Source organism: Equus caballus, chromosome 7 (genome assembly GCF_041296265.1).
Source record: "Equus caballus isolate H_3958 breed thoroughbred chromosome 7, TB-T2T, whole genome shotgun sequence".
Classification (NCBI taxonomy): Eukaryota; Metazoa; Chordata; class Mammalia; order Perissodactyla; family Equidae; genus Equus; species Equus caballus.
Window position 1 is genome coordinate 35,596,820 of NC_091690.1, and position 18,139 is coordinate 35,614,958.

The window sequence follows — 18,139 nt, forward strand, 5'->3', positions numbered from 1 at the left end:
TTGGCTTTAGTTTTTTGTCTTTTCAAAGAAGATCCTTACAACTCTAAGCTTCTATTCTGTAAAGATTTTCCACTGACACTTGACACTTAGGTACTCTCTTTCTTAAGGAGTGGAATTTATCTCAGACTTATCTTGAATACATTTAGCATTGGCATGGAGAACCAGGATTCTGCTCTTGTCCCCAGAATTTAACCTTATGTCACTGAGCTAACATTTATATTTGGAAGTTACTTCTTGAATGGTGCTGAATATACCCTAAGATTTCCTAAGTGGGGCATGGCAGAGAGTGCAGTAGAAAAAAATATTAGAAATCAGTGGTACAGACCTATATCATGGGTGTGAATGCTTTTTCCCATACCAGCATTTTAAAGAGATTCTGTTGTACTGATGCCGATCGTTATACTTTATTCAGCTTCTGGGTCATGGTCAAGGCAGGTCTAGCTTAAATCAGTACTTCCCAAACTTTTTTCATATCGTGGCACATGCGGAAATACTTGTTTCATGGGGGAAAACTGGGGGCGGCTCACCAAAGACACCTGGCCCGGAAGCTGTGGCTGTCCCTAGGGCTCACCTGACCATACCACAGGCTGAGGACATCCCTATCCGGTGGCCCGTAAGACTCTGAGGAAGGTCAGCATTACACATTCAAGGTCTTTGATCCAAACTCGGCCTAACTATCAACAGGACGTGTATTATTATTTTTGTTAAATCTATCTCTAATTTGTTTCTCCCTTATGTGCCTTTATACTCTTGGTTAGTTTATATTGAAAGATCATACTTGTCCTTACAAAGTGGCCTTTCTAAAAGTGGGTGAAAAGTAGTTAACTGATAAAGAGATGGGAAATGCTTTCCTCATAATGTTTTTTTTTTTTTAAAGATTTTATTTTTCCTTTTTCTGCCAAAGCCCCCCGGTACATAGTTGTGTATTTTTAGTTGTGGGTCCTTCTAGTTATGGCATATGGGACACCACCTCAACATGGCCTGATGAGCAGTGCCATGTCTGCAACCAGGACTTGAACCGGCGAAACCTGGGCCACCGCAGTGGCGTGTGTGAACTTAACCACTCGGCCACGGGGCCGGCCCCTCTCATAATGTTTTGACCGCAGTAGATTATGGGCAGTCTTGCTCTGCCTGTTTAGAGAAGATAGAGAATTTCTTTAAATAGCTTATTCTATGGTTTCTGTCATAAAAGTAATACAGAAAATGTGAAAAATACAAAAAAGTAGAGTGGGAAAAAGTCATTCACAGTTGTTTCCCAAATACTGTTTATATCCTGGTTTTCCTCAGTCTTTTTTGTCATGCATTTTTTCTTAATTGTAAATTTCAGACATTTACAGAGGTAGAGAAAATAATGAACCCGCGTACCCCTCAGCCAGCTTCTGCTGCCAGCTAGCACAGCGCAGTCCTGTTCTACACCCCACCCTTACCTCTCAGATGGTTTTGAATCCAATCCCAGACATATTTCATCTCTAAACGCTTCAGTATGTATCTGAAAGATAAGGACTTGTTTTTAACATAACCACGATACTGTTATCACACCTTAGGAAAAAAATGCATTCCTTAATATCATCAAGCAACCAGTCGGTGCACAAATTTTCCCGTTGGTCTCTTTTTTTAGCAGTTAATTTGTTTGAATCAGGATCCAGGAAAGGTCCACACTTGATGTGTGCACTTTTAATTACAAGAATAAAACCGTGTGGGCATTCAGAGGAGACGTGGACCCTAAACCTTGAGGATGCTTGAGCACACTGGCTAAGAGCGTGCACTTTGGAGTCGGACAGACTGGGTGTCGGATCCTGGCTCTGCCGCTTGCCAGCCGTGTAACCTTGTGCAAGTTACTTAACCTGTCTCTCACTTTCGTTTGTCCTGTAAAACGGGGACAATACCTACCGTAGGACTGCTGTGAGGATTCAGGGAGGCAGTGCGTGTTAAAGCGCTCGTTAGAGCCCAGTGCATAGTTAGGGCTCAATAAATGTTAGCCGTGCCTAATTCTTCCCCTTAGGTGACTCACTTCAAAGGTTTGCACCTTAAACTTCTCACCCAAAAAAGGAAGTGGGGTGGACAACTAGATGATCTCAAAGTCTCGTGCTGGTGCGAGTGAGGCGGCTTGGTGCTTTAGAAGGAGCCGGACCTTTGAAGGCAGACTGGGGTTTGGATCTGGCTTCGTCATTTACAAGCGTTTCATCTCCTCACCCTCAGTTTCTTCAGATGTGCCGCAGGATTAACAATACCTACCTGGTAAGACTGTTGTGATGAGCAACGAGATAAATAGATGATGCTTAGTGTGTAGTACATACTCAAATTATTAGTAGCATTTTAAGATAATAAGTTAAAATAAGATCATTACGGTAGAGCGTTTTCAAGAATGTAAAGAGCTATGTATTTTATGGTATTTATGTAAATGAAGATGATCAAGGTATCTTATAGGAAAAGGAATATACACTGGAAGGGTGAACATGGAAACCATGTTTCCAGAACATGAACAGTGGAAAATTGAGGGACTGTTCAACTTTGTGATTGGACAAAAACCAGAGGATGTCAGGATCCTTAGAGAAATTGAACAAGGTATTTGCAACAGATAGTTGCTTAAGTTGAATAAACCTATTTTCTGCATTATTTGAACATTTGAACAACAGTATATGAATTGTGTGTGGGGGGGTGTTTTAATTGTTAATGATTGGAACATACTGTGTTTGCTCTAATGATATTGTTAGTTTTACAAAAATAACTTCCACTGGCTGTTATAAGGAAACCTGATTTAGAAAACCAAGTCCACCCTGAGTTTTGATCCCAGTATACAGTACTAGTCAGCATTTCTCCAACTTGCTGGATGATAAGAATTGCCTGAGGTGCCTTTTTTTTTTTTTTTTTTTTTGCTGGGAAAGATTCACCCTGAGTTTACATCTGTTGCCAGTCTTCCTCTTTTTCCCCCTCTCCCCAAAGCCCCAGTGCATAGCTGTGTATCCCAGTTGTAGGTCCTTCCAGTTCTTCTATGTGAGCCGCCACCACAGCATGGCAACTGACAGACAGGTGGTGTGGTTCTGAGACTGGGAAACAAACCCTGGCTGATGAAGCGGTGAGAGCACCGAACTTTAACCGCTGGGCCATCAGGGCTGGCTCCTGAGGTCCTTTTAAATCTACAGAGCACTCCTGCGGAAATCGTGATTCAGTCAGTGCTGAGTTAGGGCCCAGAGTCAATTTCCCTGCCCCCTCCTGCCCAGCAAGCCATCTGGGGGCCTGGGTATACCCCTATGGATATACCAGATGCAATGTGAGGTTTGAAAAATGCAGAGAGAAAAATGGCAAATTTTAAATGTTGCTATTTTTTCCCTTTTTATTTTGTTTTTATCAAAATAATTCATGTTCTGTATGGTTTAAAAAGTCAGCTAGTACTAAAAGAATTCTAAGAGAAAAAAACAAAACAATTGCCTCTAGTCTCCCCACCTTCTAGTCTCATTCTTTAGAGGCAGCCGCTCAGTTACTTTCCTTTTTCCTCAGGCCTCATCTTCGTGTTTCTGAATCATTTGATGTGTTGTTAGTCCTTTTTTTCCCCCGTGTTTGGCCTGGTGATTTCTTGTGGGGATACATTAGAACTTAGCTCCTCCACCTTGCACTCCCTACCTTTCCATGCCCTCCACCCCCTAACAGACCTGTATTGTAATTCCTCCCCACCCCCAAGGAAGACCAGCCCTGAGCTAACATCCGCTGCCAATCCTCCTCTTTTTGCTGGGGAAGATTGGCCCTGAGCCAGCATCCGTGCTCATCTTCCTCTACTTTATATGTGGGATGCCTGCCACAGTACGGCCTGATGAGCGTTGCATTGGTCTGCGCCCAGCATCCGAGCCTGCGAACCCTAGGCCACCAAAGCAGAGCACATGAACTTAACCGCTGTGCCACCGGGCTGGCCCCTAACAGAGCTGTGTTGTCATTTTTGGTGAAAACAGGCAGCTTTTTCGTATTTCTACCTCTGCCAAATACCACTAGTCAGATGATCTGTCTCAGCTCTGCTCTTCCTTGTGTTTAGGTTGACCTTTGCCTGGTTTTTTTCACGTCCCACTGTTAGTTTTTTTCCAAATGCTCCAGCATATTAGTCACATTCCTATCAGTAACATTTTCTGAGCTGAAATTTGTCGCTTCCTTTTTCTCTGGAGCCCTGCATCTTCCTCCCCTCTTTACTGTTTCCCATCAGGAACAGCTCCCGACTATCTTTCAGGTACTGCCCTCCACTGCTCCCAGGCTGGCACCCGTGTTGCCCCTTTGCTTGGTTTATGTGCTTATCTCCTAAGAAATATTTGAATGACTTTATTTTGCCCACAAACGTGGTTGATAGTTTGGCAGTGTTACAGAATTCTAGGCTGGAAATAATTTTCCCTTGGAATTTGGAAGACATTGCTGTGCTGTCTGGTATCTGTGATGCTCTAGTGGCATAGGGGTTCAGATCCTTTCTGTGTGACCGTGTTTTGTTAGTTTGTTTTTTTCTTTTCTCCCTCACTGGAAGTTTTGAGGGTGTTCTCTGTGTCCCTGGTGTTCAGGCATTTCATGGTGATGTACGTGGCGTGGGTGTTTCCCATCAGCTGTCCTCGGTACTCAGGGGATGCTTTCATTTCTGGAAATTTGTGTCTTTCAGTTTTGAGGCATTTCCTGCTATTCTTTCTCTGATTCCCCCCATCTTTTCTTTTTCTTCCATCGTCTCTCCTAATGTTCCTTCTTGTTATGTGGATATGATAACTTCACAGGGGGCCCGTTATCATCTTTCAGTTTTCTGCTCTACATTGGAGCAGGTTTGAGATCTACGGCAGAGTGAATATCAGCCAAGAATAATGGCAGGCCTCTGCACGTTATGAAAACTTTGTGCTTCAGCCCAGTGTTACAGATCGTTAAGTGCTGTCCACGGGGCCTGGGGAGGGGCCAGCCCTCCGCCCGCTCCCTCTTGGTTCCTGCTCACCCCAGCTTCCTCACTGCCCTCAGCCACTGGGGATGTGCGCTGCTTTCTGCGCTCTGCTGTAGAAACGTGTTCTGCTGCTCTTCTGAGCAATCCACATGCTACTTGGGTATTTTAAAAGTTAATTTTATTAAGACACTAAGATAAATGACAGAAGAAAAATTTTTTTAAAAGATGAGAAGGAGGATTTACATATAAGAAAACTTGTGGTGTGAACTCAGGGGTAAAGTGTAGTGAATACAGCTTTTTGAATTGATGTGAATGTGAACGCAGGAGGCTCTGCTTCTTCCAGGAGTTCCTCTTGGAAGCTCCTCTTCTCCACGTAAACTTGAGCATCAGCAGTGGTGGTTTGCGGGTGGGATTACAGGCTGCTCTTCGTTTCCTCGTCCTGCTTCACTGTACCTCGCGTCTCCTGTGGTGCTGACGTGTGGCCTGTGACTTTTCTAGTCAGGGAGGAAGGAGCTGTCTTCCCTGATGAAGCGTCCATGTCCCTCGGGCTCAGGCCGCCCAGCCCTCTGTGGTCACCCCGTGTTCCTCCCTTGGTCTTGCGTTGACCTCCTTCGCTCTTTAAGAAAGTATGTTTTTAGGTCTCCCTAACCTGATTTTCTCTCACCTATTTTTTCCCTCAGTTATTTCCCTGACCACTTGTTAAGACGGACGCTGCCTGCTCCGCTAAGCCGTGCTTTCAAAGCGACTTCTTCCGAGGGTACCTCGTCTTCCTAGTTGTTCTGGTGGCCTCTGTGGCACAGGATACCTTTTTCTGAGCTTTCCGATCCTTGTTTTGGGTCTAAACAGTGCTTTCGTTTCTCACTTCTTTTACAGATCAAAGAGAATATTTTGCAGTTAATTTTTATTAGGGGAAAAAAAAAATCCTGAAGAGACTATCAAGCTAGTTTAAGGTTACAAGCTCGACTGCTTTCCTAAGTTCCCTTTGGTCCATCGTTCTCTTGTTCTTAAGGGATTATTGAAGTTGATCCAAGGAGTGTACTTAGGAGTCCGTTTTTAAAGCATTGACAATTCTTTCAATGTCCATGAATGCTTGTACTGTGCCTGAAACAGAAAGAAGGAAATAGTCACCTGTAATCATGTCGCCCGAGATGGTTTCTCTCTCTGAGGCTTGCGGCATGGGGTAAGGAACAGGTTGTCAGACTGTTTTTTGACCTTTAAGTTTGAAGTACTGTTTAAGTACCGTGGGGTTTGAAGGGCTGCGTAACTGAAGCTGTGACAGGGGCCTCCTGGGTCTGAAGCACAGGCGAGGCCTGAGCTGAAAGCACAGACTTGGGAGTCGTTTGCATTTACTTGGTATTTTAAACTCTCGGAGGAGAAGCAGGGTGGGGAGGGAATCTGAAGTGATTAGACTGAGGCGTCTAAAACGGTGCCCTGAGGAGCCTCCACTTTTCAGGGATGGGTAGAGGAGGAAGAGCTCCACTAGAGGGATGGGGGAAAGCCGGGAAAATACTGCGTCCGGGAGACGAGCATAGAATTGTGTCAGATGCTTCCAAGAGGTGAAGGAAGATAAATACTAACGATTTCATTGAATTTTGACATAAAGATATCTATTTCCCATAAAGCTTTCCTTGATCTCCCTCAAGCACGAATCTCCTCTGTACCTCATACCTGCTTATTAAACTTAGCACAAATGTGTTATCAATATTTGTTTACAGTTCTCTTTCCACTAAAAGTTGGAGACTTTTCAAGGGTGTGGCCCTTATGGGTATGGTCTTAGTCATCTTTGGTGAGATAATGTTGCCGAGTGTCTTCACAGCATGGACTCTGCAGTGCGCGTCCCATGTCTACTGTGTAATAGCTCTGTGACCTTTAGCAAATTACTAACATCTCTGTGCCTTGATTCCATTATCCATGATATCAGTGTTATGTGATGATAATACTATCTACTTCATATAAGAGTGACTGTTTATAAAGTATAGAAAACAGTGCCTGGCTCATTACAAATGCTGTATGGTGTTTGGTGGAGGTGAGCTGGGTGTAGTAGTAGTAATATTGTTAGCACAGTGCCTGGTATGTAACAGATACTTGAACATGAAAATTCAGCAACTTGTGACTAATACAGTTCCTATCATTTTAAACCCTACAAGCATAAACAGAATATAATCATGGCCAGGTCACGGGAAAACCACAGAATGGAAGTGGACTGAGAATTTAGTTCATGTAGCTTTGTTTTATAAAACAAATCTATAGACTTTTACAAAAGTACTGTGTGATCCTAGTTTCTTTTCATGAGTTGGGAAGATGAAAAACCAAAAGGGAGAGAGGACCCCTCCAAAGCAGGTGAGAATTTTTATTTGTAGGGGTAAACATTAACCTGAAACAGGTGAGCAGTGCTATCAGTCGAATAACGTATTTGGCATTAAAAAAAAAATACTGCAAGTTTACCTGTTCGTCCTATTTTTTTTTACAGCTCATAAAATTAAAAGTGTCAGCTGATCTCATAGACTTTAAATTAACTCATGATAGGTGCACACTCATTCACTCAGCAGATATTTGAACATGTACAACACTGTGTAGACACTATAGAACAGAAACTGTGCTAGGGGCCAGGGATGTGCTAACAAATTAGACAGACTATTCTTGTCTTAATGGAGCTTTGATTTTTATGGGAGACACCAATAATTGCAAGTGTTAAGAGATGCAGATAAGAAGCTGGGGTATAAATGTGGGACTTGGGGTGCATGGGGTGGATCCCCGGAACAAGAAGGGTACTGTTGAAGCTGAGACTCAAGGATGGGCTGGGGGCGGAGGAGGTTGTAGAGTCTGTCACTCTAAGCAGAGTTCTGTGTGTGAGCAGGAAAGTGTGCAGTGGGTCCTGGGTGGCTCTGGAGCCTGGGGAACGAGGGGGAGGCTGGGTGGGACGTGGTAGAGAGGACTGCAGAGGCGGATCGTGCCAGGTCTTGTAGCCATGGGGAGGAGTGTAATTTTATTAAATACAGCGAGACGCTATTGAGTGATTTTAAACCATAGCTTAATCTGATTTGTATTCTGAAATCCCTTTTGCTGCTGCATAAGCTTTTCTTCTTCTCTAGTCGTAAAGCACTTTAGATAGATTTAATACGTATAATACGAGAAACTGATTTCTTAGCCCTAAATACTAATGTCCCTTGAGTCATTTGCCAGAAAGAGTTCTTGCCTTAAAAATCCACCCTTAAAAATCATAGATATCTGAAACTTGAGTTATAAAAATAAAATGATTTACATATAAAATGTTCAGTTAGTCTTGAAACCTTAAGCCTGGAATCCTTTTGCCTGCTAGAATCCGATTCCCTTCCCTCACTGCTATGACCATTGGTGGGTCTGAAAAAGGATAGTCTGAATGTTGACTTACCATGCACACAATTTTCAGAGGAATTTGCCTCTTCCTGTTTGTTCCATTTAAAAAATGACATGGCTTTTTATGGTCCTTGTGTTGAAAGCAGTAATGGGGTGTTTCCTTTAATTGGAAACGCTCTTTCTGTTGCACAATAAATTTCTTTCTTGTAATTCTAATTATGAGCAACATCTTGCGTTTGAGTGAGTTCGTTCAGTAAAGATTTAAATGCCTACTATGTGCCGGGCACTGCCCTAGGACAGACAAATATTCCTACTTTGAGGAGCTTACATTCCAGTGGGAGGAGGCAGATGACGAATAGTAAACATAATTAATATATTTATTTTGCTGATAAATATAATGAATATGTTAGAAATAAAAAGTAGAAGAGTTGATGCAGTGAGTGAGGAGGCTGCAGCTTTCGCTAAGGTTGTCAGGGTCGGTGGCATCATTGAGGAGGCGTGTTGAGCGAAGGCTTGGAAACCTGTGCAGACACATAGGGGAGGAGCATCCGGGCAGAAGGAACCGATACCAAGCAAGGCCCCAAGGCCAGAGTGCCCGGCCGTCTGAGGGACAGTCGGAGCCGGCGTGTCCGGGGGAGGAGGCAGCTCCTCAGCTTTGTCGGAACCGGTGTCTCCTCAGTCCGTTTCAAAAAATTCATAAGCCAGAATAGGTGAATAATTAGCGAAGGATTTCCACCCCGTGAATGTTCTGCGCTGGTAATCTGTAAACACCCAGACTCTTGTCTTAACTTGAATTAGGTAATTCCAAAGTAACACGAAAGTTTCTTAAATTCATTTCATGGGGCAGCTAAACTAACGAAAATCTTTTCCTGCGAATAAAAGACTGATGTTGGATCACATGCGTATATGACCTAGAATTTAGTAAAAACTGAGAATTTTGTCATTCCAATTTATAGATCTCTGGTTAGCTTTGTTTCATGACAAAGGATGGCACAGGCACTGATTGCGCTTACCTCTGAGGGGGGCGGTGATGGTGAAGATAGGGCTCTGTCAGGGTGAAACTGCCTGGGAGGAGCGGCTTTGCTTACCTCCGTAATTTCTTTCAAGCTCAGTAGCTCCAAGGCCCGTTAACCTTATTTTTTTTTTTTATTGCTTTTTCTCCCCAAAGCCACCCGGTACATAGTTGTATATTTTAGTTGTGGGTCCTCCCAGTTGTGGCATGTGGGACGCCGCCTCAGCGTGGCCTGATGGGCGGTGCCATGTCCGCGCCCAGGATCCGAACTGGTGAAACCCTGGGCTGCTGAAGTGGAGCGCGAGAACTTAACCACTCAGCCACGGGGCTGGTCCCCCATTAACATTTTTATGTGGTGGTCTACATTTTCTGTTTTTTTGACTCTGAAATTTTCCGTGTGTTTCTTAAGTTTGCAGTCTTAACTCAGGCACACTACTTTCCTAAGGTCCTAATCAATGACTCATATGGTAGGATACTGCCAAGTTACATGCACATCAAGTGTATCACATTGGTGTACGTTCAGTATGTGATCTTGGTCCTGATAGAGCCAGCGTCACCTTTGTTTCAGGTGCACAGTGCTCTTTATAAAGAACCAGGCTCAGTTTGTCCAGGAGATCACTGTAGCTATTCCAGCCGTACTTGCCCGTAACTAATCTGTTCCCATGTTGTTTCTGAATTTTGCTTTATTTCTGGAGTATTTGTGGAGTATCCTTTTGTGGTTTCCTAAACTTCTTTCTTGTCGATTCCTTTCCCGGTTTGTCATGGGCGATTCGTATTTGAGTCCTGTCTGTGATCACCGTTCCTTGTTTCCAGCTTAGTTTCTCAGGAGGTGGAAGCCGAGGTGAGGTCACTCAAGAGAATGCTCAGAAGCACGGGTCGTGGACTTTCTGAGGCAAAACATTCTACTTTCTTCTCACAGTAAAAAGGGAAAACAGTATGAGTTCATGTAACTGCAAGTTAGAAGGGCCCTGGAAAATTTTGGCAGGTGTTTTCTCTCGTTCATCTAGATAGAACTGCATAAGAATCACCCCAAAATTTAGTAGTCTACTCTCTTTTTCTTTAAAAGGAAAGTCTGTGACCTCATAGGACCTCCAGTTCCATTGCCATTCTCAGAGAGAAGGTCAGGAGCCAGCATTTAGTAGACATTTAATAGCTGTTGAATGACAAAATTAAAAGAGAAATTGAATGCCCTCAAAGCAAGCTTATTCTTAAATCCTTCTTTATTGGGTATTCTGATAACTGAGTTTTAAACATAGTTAAGAACCTAAGATAGGTGTCTATTCAATTTTTTTTTATCCATTATATCTGAGGTAGTGTGCACTTAAACATGAACTCAAAAGCAATGAGTAAATGGGACTAGAGTGATTTCTTTTTATCTTAATGTTGCAGAACATTTTATTTATTTTCCTTTTAGTGAACTCTAAGAATAATTGTAAAATTGATCTACTTTGTATCTTTCTTATATTCTGTCCTTGGTTTTGCTGTTAATGGAGTTTGGATTACGTGGCCACAATGTGGGGACCTGTGAGATGTTTCATCTGATGTTGACGGTGAATTCACTTAATCACTATTAATATTCAGCCACACTTGGGGTTTTTAATTTTTAATCATAACATTTGCCAAGCTTCATGTTGTCAAAATATAACTTTTTCTTTTCTTTCTTTCTTTCTTTCTTTTTTTTTTGCTGAGGAAGATTGGCCCTCAACTAACATGTGTGTCAGTCTTCCTCTATTTTGTCCATGGGTGGCTGCCACAGCATGACTCTGATGAGTGATGTAGGTCCATACCCAGGATCTGAACCTGCAAACCTCGGGCCGCTGAAGCAGAGCATGCAAACTTAACCACTACGCCACTGAGCCAGCCACAAAATATAACTCTTTAAAAAATTGTCAAACAATACTGTTTAAGTCAGAAAACCTCAATAAGGTGAAAAGGGGTGAAAATTAGGTGGGATAGTCTTACTCATTTTTATCATGACATAAAGTCTTCCCTTCCTTAAGACTTGTCAGATTTCAGCCCGGAGAGAGATCCTCTCTGACGATGACGTCTTCTGGGATTGCCCAGACTTGGACGAGTCTGCATTTGTACGCAGCACGTTGTGTGTACTCTGTCGGCATGAAAAGTAAACCGACGGTTGCGGATATTGCAATGCCTAACGCACACTGTCTTAATCGGAGGAATTTAGTCTTTAAGGACTCACTAGAACATAAAATCTTGCCCTTGAAGTTCTATTTAATCTTATTTTTAGTGAATAGCCTATGTCATTTGTGATGAAACTGTTTATATGATTGTACTACTTCGTACGTGGAAAATATTTTTATTAGATATTTTAAAAGTCTCCTTCCTTAGCAACGTGTCATTGTTTTCAGGATGTACCTGCTCAGAAGCTTCACAGGAAGGAAGCAGTGACAAAGAAGGAAGTTATCATTCTTTGTTTGGTAAAATCATCAACTTCCGTCACCAACTTCTAATTCAAATCCGGTTTTCATTTGGTGTTCCATTAGTCCTTCTTGAAACAGTTTTCTCTATACGTGCTGTGTTACTTTGGCTTTCTAATTGAAAATAACTGATATAAACAACATCTGAGCTCTTGACCTTAGAATACCAGTGTGGTTTATTTTGGGACTTGAGTTAAAATAAAAGACCTTCTAGCCGGCCCGGTGACGCAGCGGTTAAGTTTGCACATTTTGCTTCAGCGCCGGGGGCTTGCTAGTTCGGATCCCGGGTGCGGACATGGTACCGCTTGGCACGCCATGCTGTGGTAGGCGTCGCACATGTAAAGTAGAGGAAGATGGGCATGGATGTTAGCCCAGGGCCAGTCTTCCTCAGCAAAAAGATGAGGATTGGCAGCAGATGTTAGCTCAGGGCTAATCTTCCTCAAAAGAAATTTTAAAAATAAATAAAAGGCTTTCTAGAATTTGGGGTTATATCACTTGATCCTAAAGTCTTTCAGAAACCATCTCTCTGATGCAGTCATTCTCACATTGTTCACATAAGGGTCATTGTTTGCTGGTAAAATCCCGAGAGTAAGTGGTATCAATCTGGCATTTTTTCACCGACTACATTAAAGCAGCTTTTCAGGAAATGAGTGTGATACAGATGTTCCCTGACAGAAGGTAGAGAATGTCAGGTACATACAGTTTAGAGATCAAAGTAGGAGCGGACTAAGTTAACTAGAGATAGACGAAATACTTGGAGCCTGGAGCACACAGAGGAATCACATCCGGGCACGTCTACCTGTAAGTCCTATGTGTCAGTTCCATCTCTGCGTGTGTTAGAAGGAAGAAATGGAAAATCTGTGTTATACACTGATGGGAAAGGCGGCAGTCTACATTATAGAACTGAATTCATTAACCACCTGAGTAAGATATTTAATTTGTCAGTTGTCAATAAGCTTGTTGAGTGCTCTTTTGTACCTTATACTAGGTATCTTTTCCCTCCTCTCTCCCCTCCACAGTTACTAAAAACCAGATGTGCTGGAATTAGTCCAAAAGCCACAATTAGAGGAGTTTTATTTCTTCCAAGTTCAAGGATGACTATCTTTTTCCCTTAAAAAAATAAGGTTAATCCTTTCCTATATTTATGCTAGAGAAATAAGCCAGTCTTTATTCGTATTTTTTAGAATAGAAGCGGGGAAAGCTTGCTGTAAATAGAGCTGATCTTTTAAAGCAAGAAACGTATGTACCACCTTCTCAAGCTAGTCGTTTGTAGATCTTTTATTTCCAGGCAAAAGTGTCATCAGTAGAACTTACCTCTCCTTTTGATTTCTTCCATCCATCCATATACTGAAATGTGTTGTCCCGCAGTCCTTCTGTTGTGTGATTTGTTTGAGCTGAAGACTGCACAGCGGAAGCGCGGGAAGACGCAGAGGCCAGCGTGAGGGAAGCAGGCTGGGAGACCTCACTCTGCTTCTGCAATGGGAAAAGGAACCAGATTTTGCTATCTTTGCTAGCACCAGGATGCTGTGAAAGCAAGAACGACTGGGATTCTGGGTTTCTTTGATGTTTTCAAATCCATAAGTCCTCTAGTTTGTACCAAGTTAATTTCATTTGTATGAACAGTCTCTTTTCCATGTTTCTTAATAGATTTTTCCTAGAACACTTACCTTGATTTTTCCCTTTTTCATCCACCAATTATAAGCATTCTATTTCCTGCCAAGCTGCCAGGTTTCAAAGTGTGTCCTATCTTATATGAAGACTTAAGCCTTAGAAAATCTGTTAATGAGGTTGCTGTTGCTTTTCTCAGCATTTACTGAGTGTCTGACATTTATGTTGCTGAATTCTGTTAGCTTTGAAGGATTTCTCAGCAGCTTAGCAGTAATTGGAGTGATGAAGTACTGCCACAGGTAATTGCTTTTGTTTTCTCGTGGCAGAAAAGCTTTTTCCACCTCTGCTATACATAGCAAATCTCACTAAAATGACAACTTAAATAGTGATCACGTAAAGAAAGTAATGTGGGAACCAGTTGATGCACGTTTAGGAATTCTCTGTGAGGTTTTCACAGTTGGCTTCGAAGCTCTTTAGCAGTAACTGCGTATTGTTTAGGGTAAATGCTAAAACAGATTTTTTTCCTGAAACAGTGCCCTGGAAGGAATAAGATATGGTTTATACTTAGATGCCAGTGAGGAGTACATGTGAGATTGTATCACACAAGGCATGCTTCAGAGTGAGGAATAGATCTGATCCTGTTAGAAAACAGGATGAGTATGTGATCATATGTTATGCAGGCAAATTGCATTACTTCTCATTCAGTCCCTAAATAAGAGGAGGCAAAACCTTCCAGTAATAACTTGTCAGGAGCTCTTGGCCATATTCTCTTAAATTATATAGTTGGAATGAATGGACCTTCAGAACAGTTGACTCTGTAAAGAAAAAAATTAAAAAACTTAGTATTCAGGTTGTAGACACCCAGAATTGGCCATCTCACAGCAATAGAATCCCATGAAAATGACCTTGCGTATTTTCCAGGAGAAAATGATCGATGTGTTCTAGGGTTCTGGTGGATTAGTGGGTGGGGGGGGGGGGGGTTAACGTAACAAATCATGCTTGTCATCAGAAAATGTTTCATTTGGCTTCTCAATTTAGTTGACTGCCATTGCATCAGCAGAGTGCCTAGTCATACAGCATCTACTAAGCATCACAGAATTATTTCAAGTAAATCTGCTTTCTAGAATGTAGGAGCTTCTTTTTTTTGATAGTTTTGGACTGCAGATTAAAAACAAAAAGGCTGAGAAGCCACTGTTTGGAGAGTGTTTTTAGGTTGTAATAGTGTGGGTAAGAGCCAGAACTTGGGACGTAGAGGCGGATGGCTTGGTTTGACTTATGGCACACAGCCTGTCTGTGCCTCAGTTTTCTCATCACTAAAATAGGGTGATAAGAGTACTTCCTTTGGTTATGGGGATTGCATGAGTTCATATTTGTAAGTAGTGTTTGGCATGTGATAAGCACTATATGAGAGGTTGTTAAAACTTTGGTTTAGTAGCTGAATTGAGCATTGAATTCTGAAGGTGTCTGTCTTCAAAACTTAGTAAACAGTAAATTACTTTCCTCTATACTTTATTTTCATCTTTCTCCATATTATTTTTTACATGGGCATAATTTATTCAGATGATGGATTTATGGAACCGAATTTAAGGAAAGAGCATAAGCATATACACTTTTCCATTGTGTACTTTTAAAAAATATCCCCAAACTAATGGGTTGCCCTGTGTGTGGTGGAAGTACCCACTCTTCTACCGCTACTTCTCCAGTCTAGACTAGACTTTAGAGTGGGACACGACTTCGCGTAAATTAGAACTGCATGGAGATATTTTAATGGCGATCAACTCCTGCCTGTTGGTATTAGCAAACTGGAAGGCTGTGAGATGGTGATCAGTAATGTGTACAGTTAAAGGAAGGGAGGATGGCATATAGTGTGCCTGGTGGGCGTCCTGCGTTTAGCAAAATAGTTTGATTATAGAAAAGTTGTTTGTATTTCATTTAGATGTTTCCTGTTTGCCTCATCATAAGAATCCCCTGAAGATTCTGGCGATTCTGGAGTGGTAATTTGGGATTAGAGCCCAGGAATATATGCTGTCTTTTAAATGAACTAATAGAATTTATCTTTAGGAACATAGACTTTTAACAGGCATCTCAGATAATTATTAAGGCAAGATTCTGAGTTAAGTAATGCATCTGTCTTGTCTGAGCTGCAGCTTTCTCACCAGCAGAATCAAAGATTTGACTAGAAAGATGATCTACATCCTAACTCACTTCTGTGATTTTTTGATTCCTAGTTTCGTAATGATTATGATATGAAAGGAGAATTTCGTTATGTGTGATGGAATGTGGGGTGAGGAACTGAGCCTTCTATTTACCAGAAAAACTAGTTCAGCAAACTTTAAAAAGTGTTTTAATAAAGAAAAAAACCTTTTAATAAAACAGTAAATTTCAAATACTTATTGGTAATTCAGTTCTTTCTAAGAATTGACAATGAAAAGTAATAAAACACCCAAACTCTGGTAATATGTATTGTCTTCTGTTTTTTGTGTGTGTATACACTATTTAAAAGATTGCTCTTTTTTTTTCTGGGAGGGTGAGGAAGATTGGCCCTGAGCTAACATCTGTTGCCAATCTTCCCCCTTTTTTTTTTGCTTAAGGAAGATTATCGCTGAGCTTACATCTGTGCCAGTCCTCCTCTATTTTTTGTGTGTGGGTCACCACCACAGCATGGCTTGACCAGCGGTGTGTAGTTCCATGCCCAGGATCTGAACCCGTGAGCCCTAAGCCACTGAAGCAGAGTGTACAAACTCAACCGCTGTGCCGTCAGTCCAGCCCCAACTATTTATTTATTTATTTATTTATTTAAAGATTGGCACCTGAGCTAATGTCTGTTGCCAGTCCTCTTCCTTTTTTTCCTTCTTCTCCCCAAAGCCCCCCAGTGCATAGTTGTGTATTTTAGTTGTAGGTCCTTCTAGTTCTGCTATGTGGGACGGCACCTCGGCGTGGCCTGATGACTCGTTCTGGGTCTGCGCTCAGGATCTGAACTGGTGAAACCCTGGGCTGCTGAAGCAAAATGTGCGAACTTAACCACTCGGCCATGGGGCTGGCCCCTATTTTTATTTTTTTCTGCTGAGGAGGATTTGCCCTGAGCTAATCTTCGTCTTTTTCTATGTGAACTACCATCACAGCATGGCCACTGACAGGGGAGTGGTGTAGGTCTGTGCCCGGGAACTAAACCCAGGCTATCAAAGCAGAGTGTGCCAAACTTAACCACTAGGCCACGAAGGCTTGCCCCAAACATTGCTATTTTAGAATTAATGGTTTTTAGATTTAGCAAGTTCAGTAAAATTTCGAGCGTCTAAAATGTCTCTTTATAGTTCTCATTCTAATCCATGTTAATTCTTTTACTTTTGCTAATGGTCCCATCACTTGGACATAATTGGTCATTTTTCATACATCCTTGCTTAATAATGCCTTTCCCATTGATCTCAGAGTCTCAGTCCGTTCTGTGTTTAGCTAGAAAGACATGCCTCCCTGCTGCGAGGACACACTTGTCCAGCAACGAGGAATGTCTAACAATCAGCAAATTAGTATTGATTGTTCTGTTCTTGACCCAGTGATTTCTTTAGGTGACAGTAAATGGATAATTGGGGGCTATTAACACACTAATCCATGGGTTGTTTTCATTCCCTGAGTCTTCCCCAAGCCTGCCTCCTGGGAGAGTAACAGGGATTTCTCAAGCTTTACAAAGTGATGGCCAATAATTGATGGGGGTTGACCCTGGTTTTTGGTTTTTTGGTGGTGGGCGGGTAGTGGGGGGGCCTTCAGGAACAGAAGCAAGATGATGGTGTGGAGCACCACAGTCATAATTTCAAGGTTACTTTCTTTTGGATGAATTTAATTCCTTAAGTTTGGGGCACATTAGCTAATGAATTTCCCTTAAGCAGAGGATGCCTCTAAAACACCATTAGGGTGTGCAGCTTCTTAAAACTGCTTAATGTATGTGCTGTTTTAAATGGTCTACTTTACAGATCTAATTGTGGTCCATGGTGTTTAATCTATTTTAGAAACTGGATGGCTTCTACAGGGAGCCAGGCCTCCGATATAGACAAGATTTTTGGATTCTTCAGTGATGGCGCACCCCCCACCAAAAAGCCCAGGTAACCAAGGGAAGGGAATCCAAGCAACGTAGTAAATTACCATTAAGGCTGGATAACGAAAAATAACAAACTTGCCCCATGTCCTAGTTGTTTTCACTAATTAATATTGACCTTCATATAAAATTGAATTATTTTTATTTTGGATTTAATTTTTACTTTTTATCAAGGTCATAAATGTACATAATTTTAAAAGTAAGTACTTCAAGCCTCATAATGCCGTGGGGTGTCTCCTCAGAGACAGTCACTTTCAACTTTTTTATCTGTGTCTTCTAATATTTACATCCATATTTTTAAATACTGTATGTGTACTGCTATTTTCTAGTTTTGAGTTTTGGCGATTTCAAATTGTGGAAGATATAGACTTGCTCTCCTGGGTCCTCCTTCTGTATTGCCCCCCACACACATCATGTACTCTCCCTACAACCCCCAGTCTGTTTTATATCACAATTTTTGGTTATATCAGTTTTTAACATTTACATTATATGACTGAATAAATAGTATTCATAGCTGAGCCTCATGATGTGTTATGGTTATGTTTCTTTTTTTTTTTTTTTTTTTTTTTTAAAGATTTTTTATTATTTCCTTTTTCTCTCCAAAGCCCCCCGGTACATAGTTGTATATTCTTCGTTGTGGGTTCTTCTAGTTGCGGCATGTGGGACGCTGCCTCAGCGTGGTCTGATGAGCAGTGCCATGTCCGCGCCCAGGATTCGAACCAACGAAACACTGGGATGCCTGCAGCAGAGCGCGCGAACTTAACCAC

General features: G+C 41.8%; 1 protein-coding gene across 8 annotated transcripts in view; it reads left to right on the forward strand.

The window, feature by feature from the left end:
* The window catches only part of FAM118B (family with sequence similarity 118 member B), a 42,459-nt gene that overhangs the window by 3,102 nt on the left and 21,218 nt on the right, over positions 1–18,139 (forward strand). For 2 of the 8 annotated variants that reach the window (XM_070273905.1, XM_023645107.2), the window contains exons 2-3: positions 2,003–2,238; positions 17,287–17,379. In XM_070273905.1, coding sequence (XP_070130006.1) covers positions 17,294–17,379 — 86 coding nt within the window. In that variant the 5' untranslated portion in view covers positions 2,003–2,238; positions 17,287–17,293. Of the gene's footprint in view, positions 1–2,002; positions 2,239–4,089; positions 4,214–11,607; positions 11,678–17,286; positions 17,380–18,139 lie in introns of those variants that run through there. The other 6 variants (XM_014741224.3, XM_070273906.1, XM_023645109.2 and 3 more) reach the window with 4 other exon arrangements.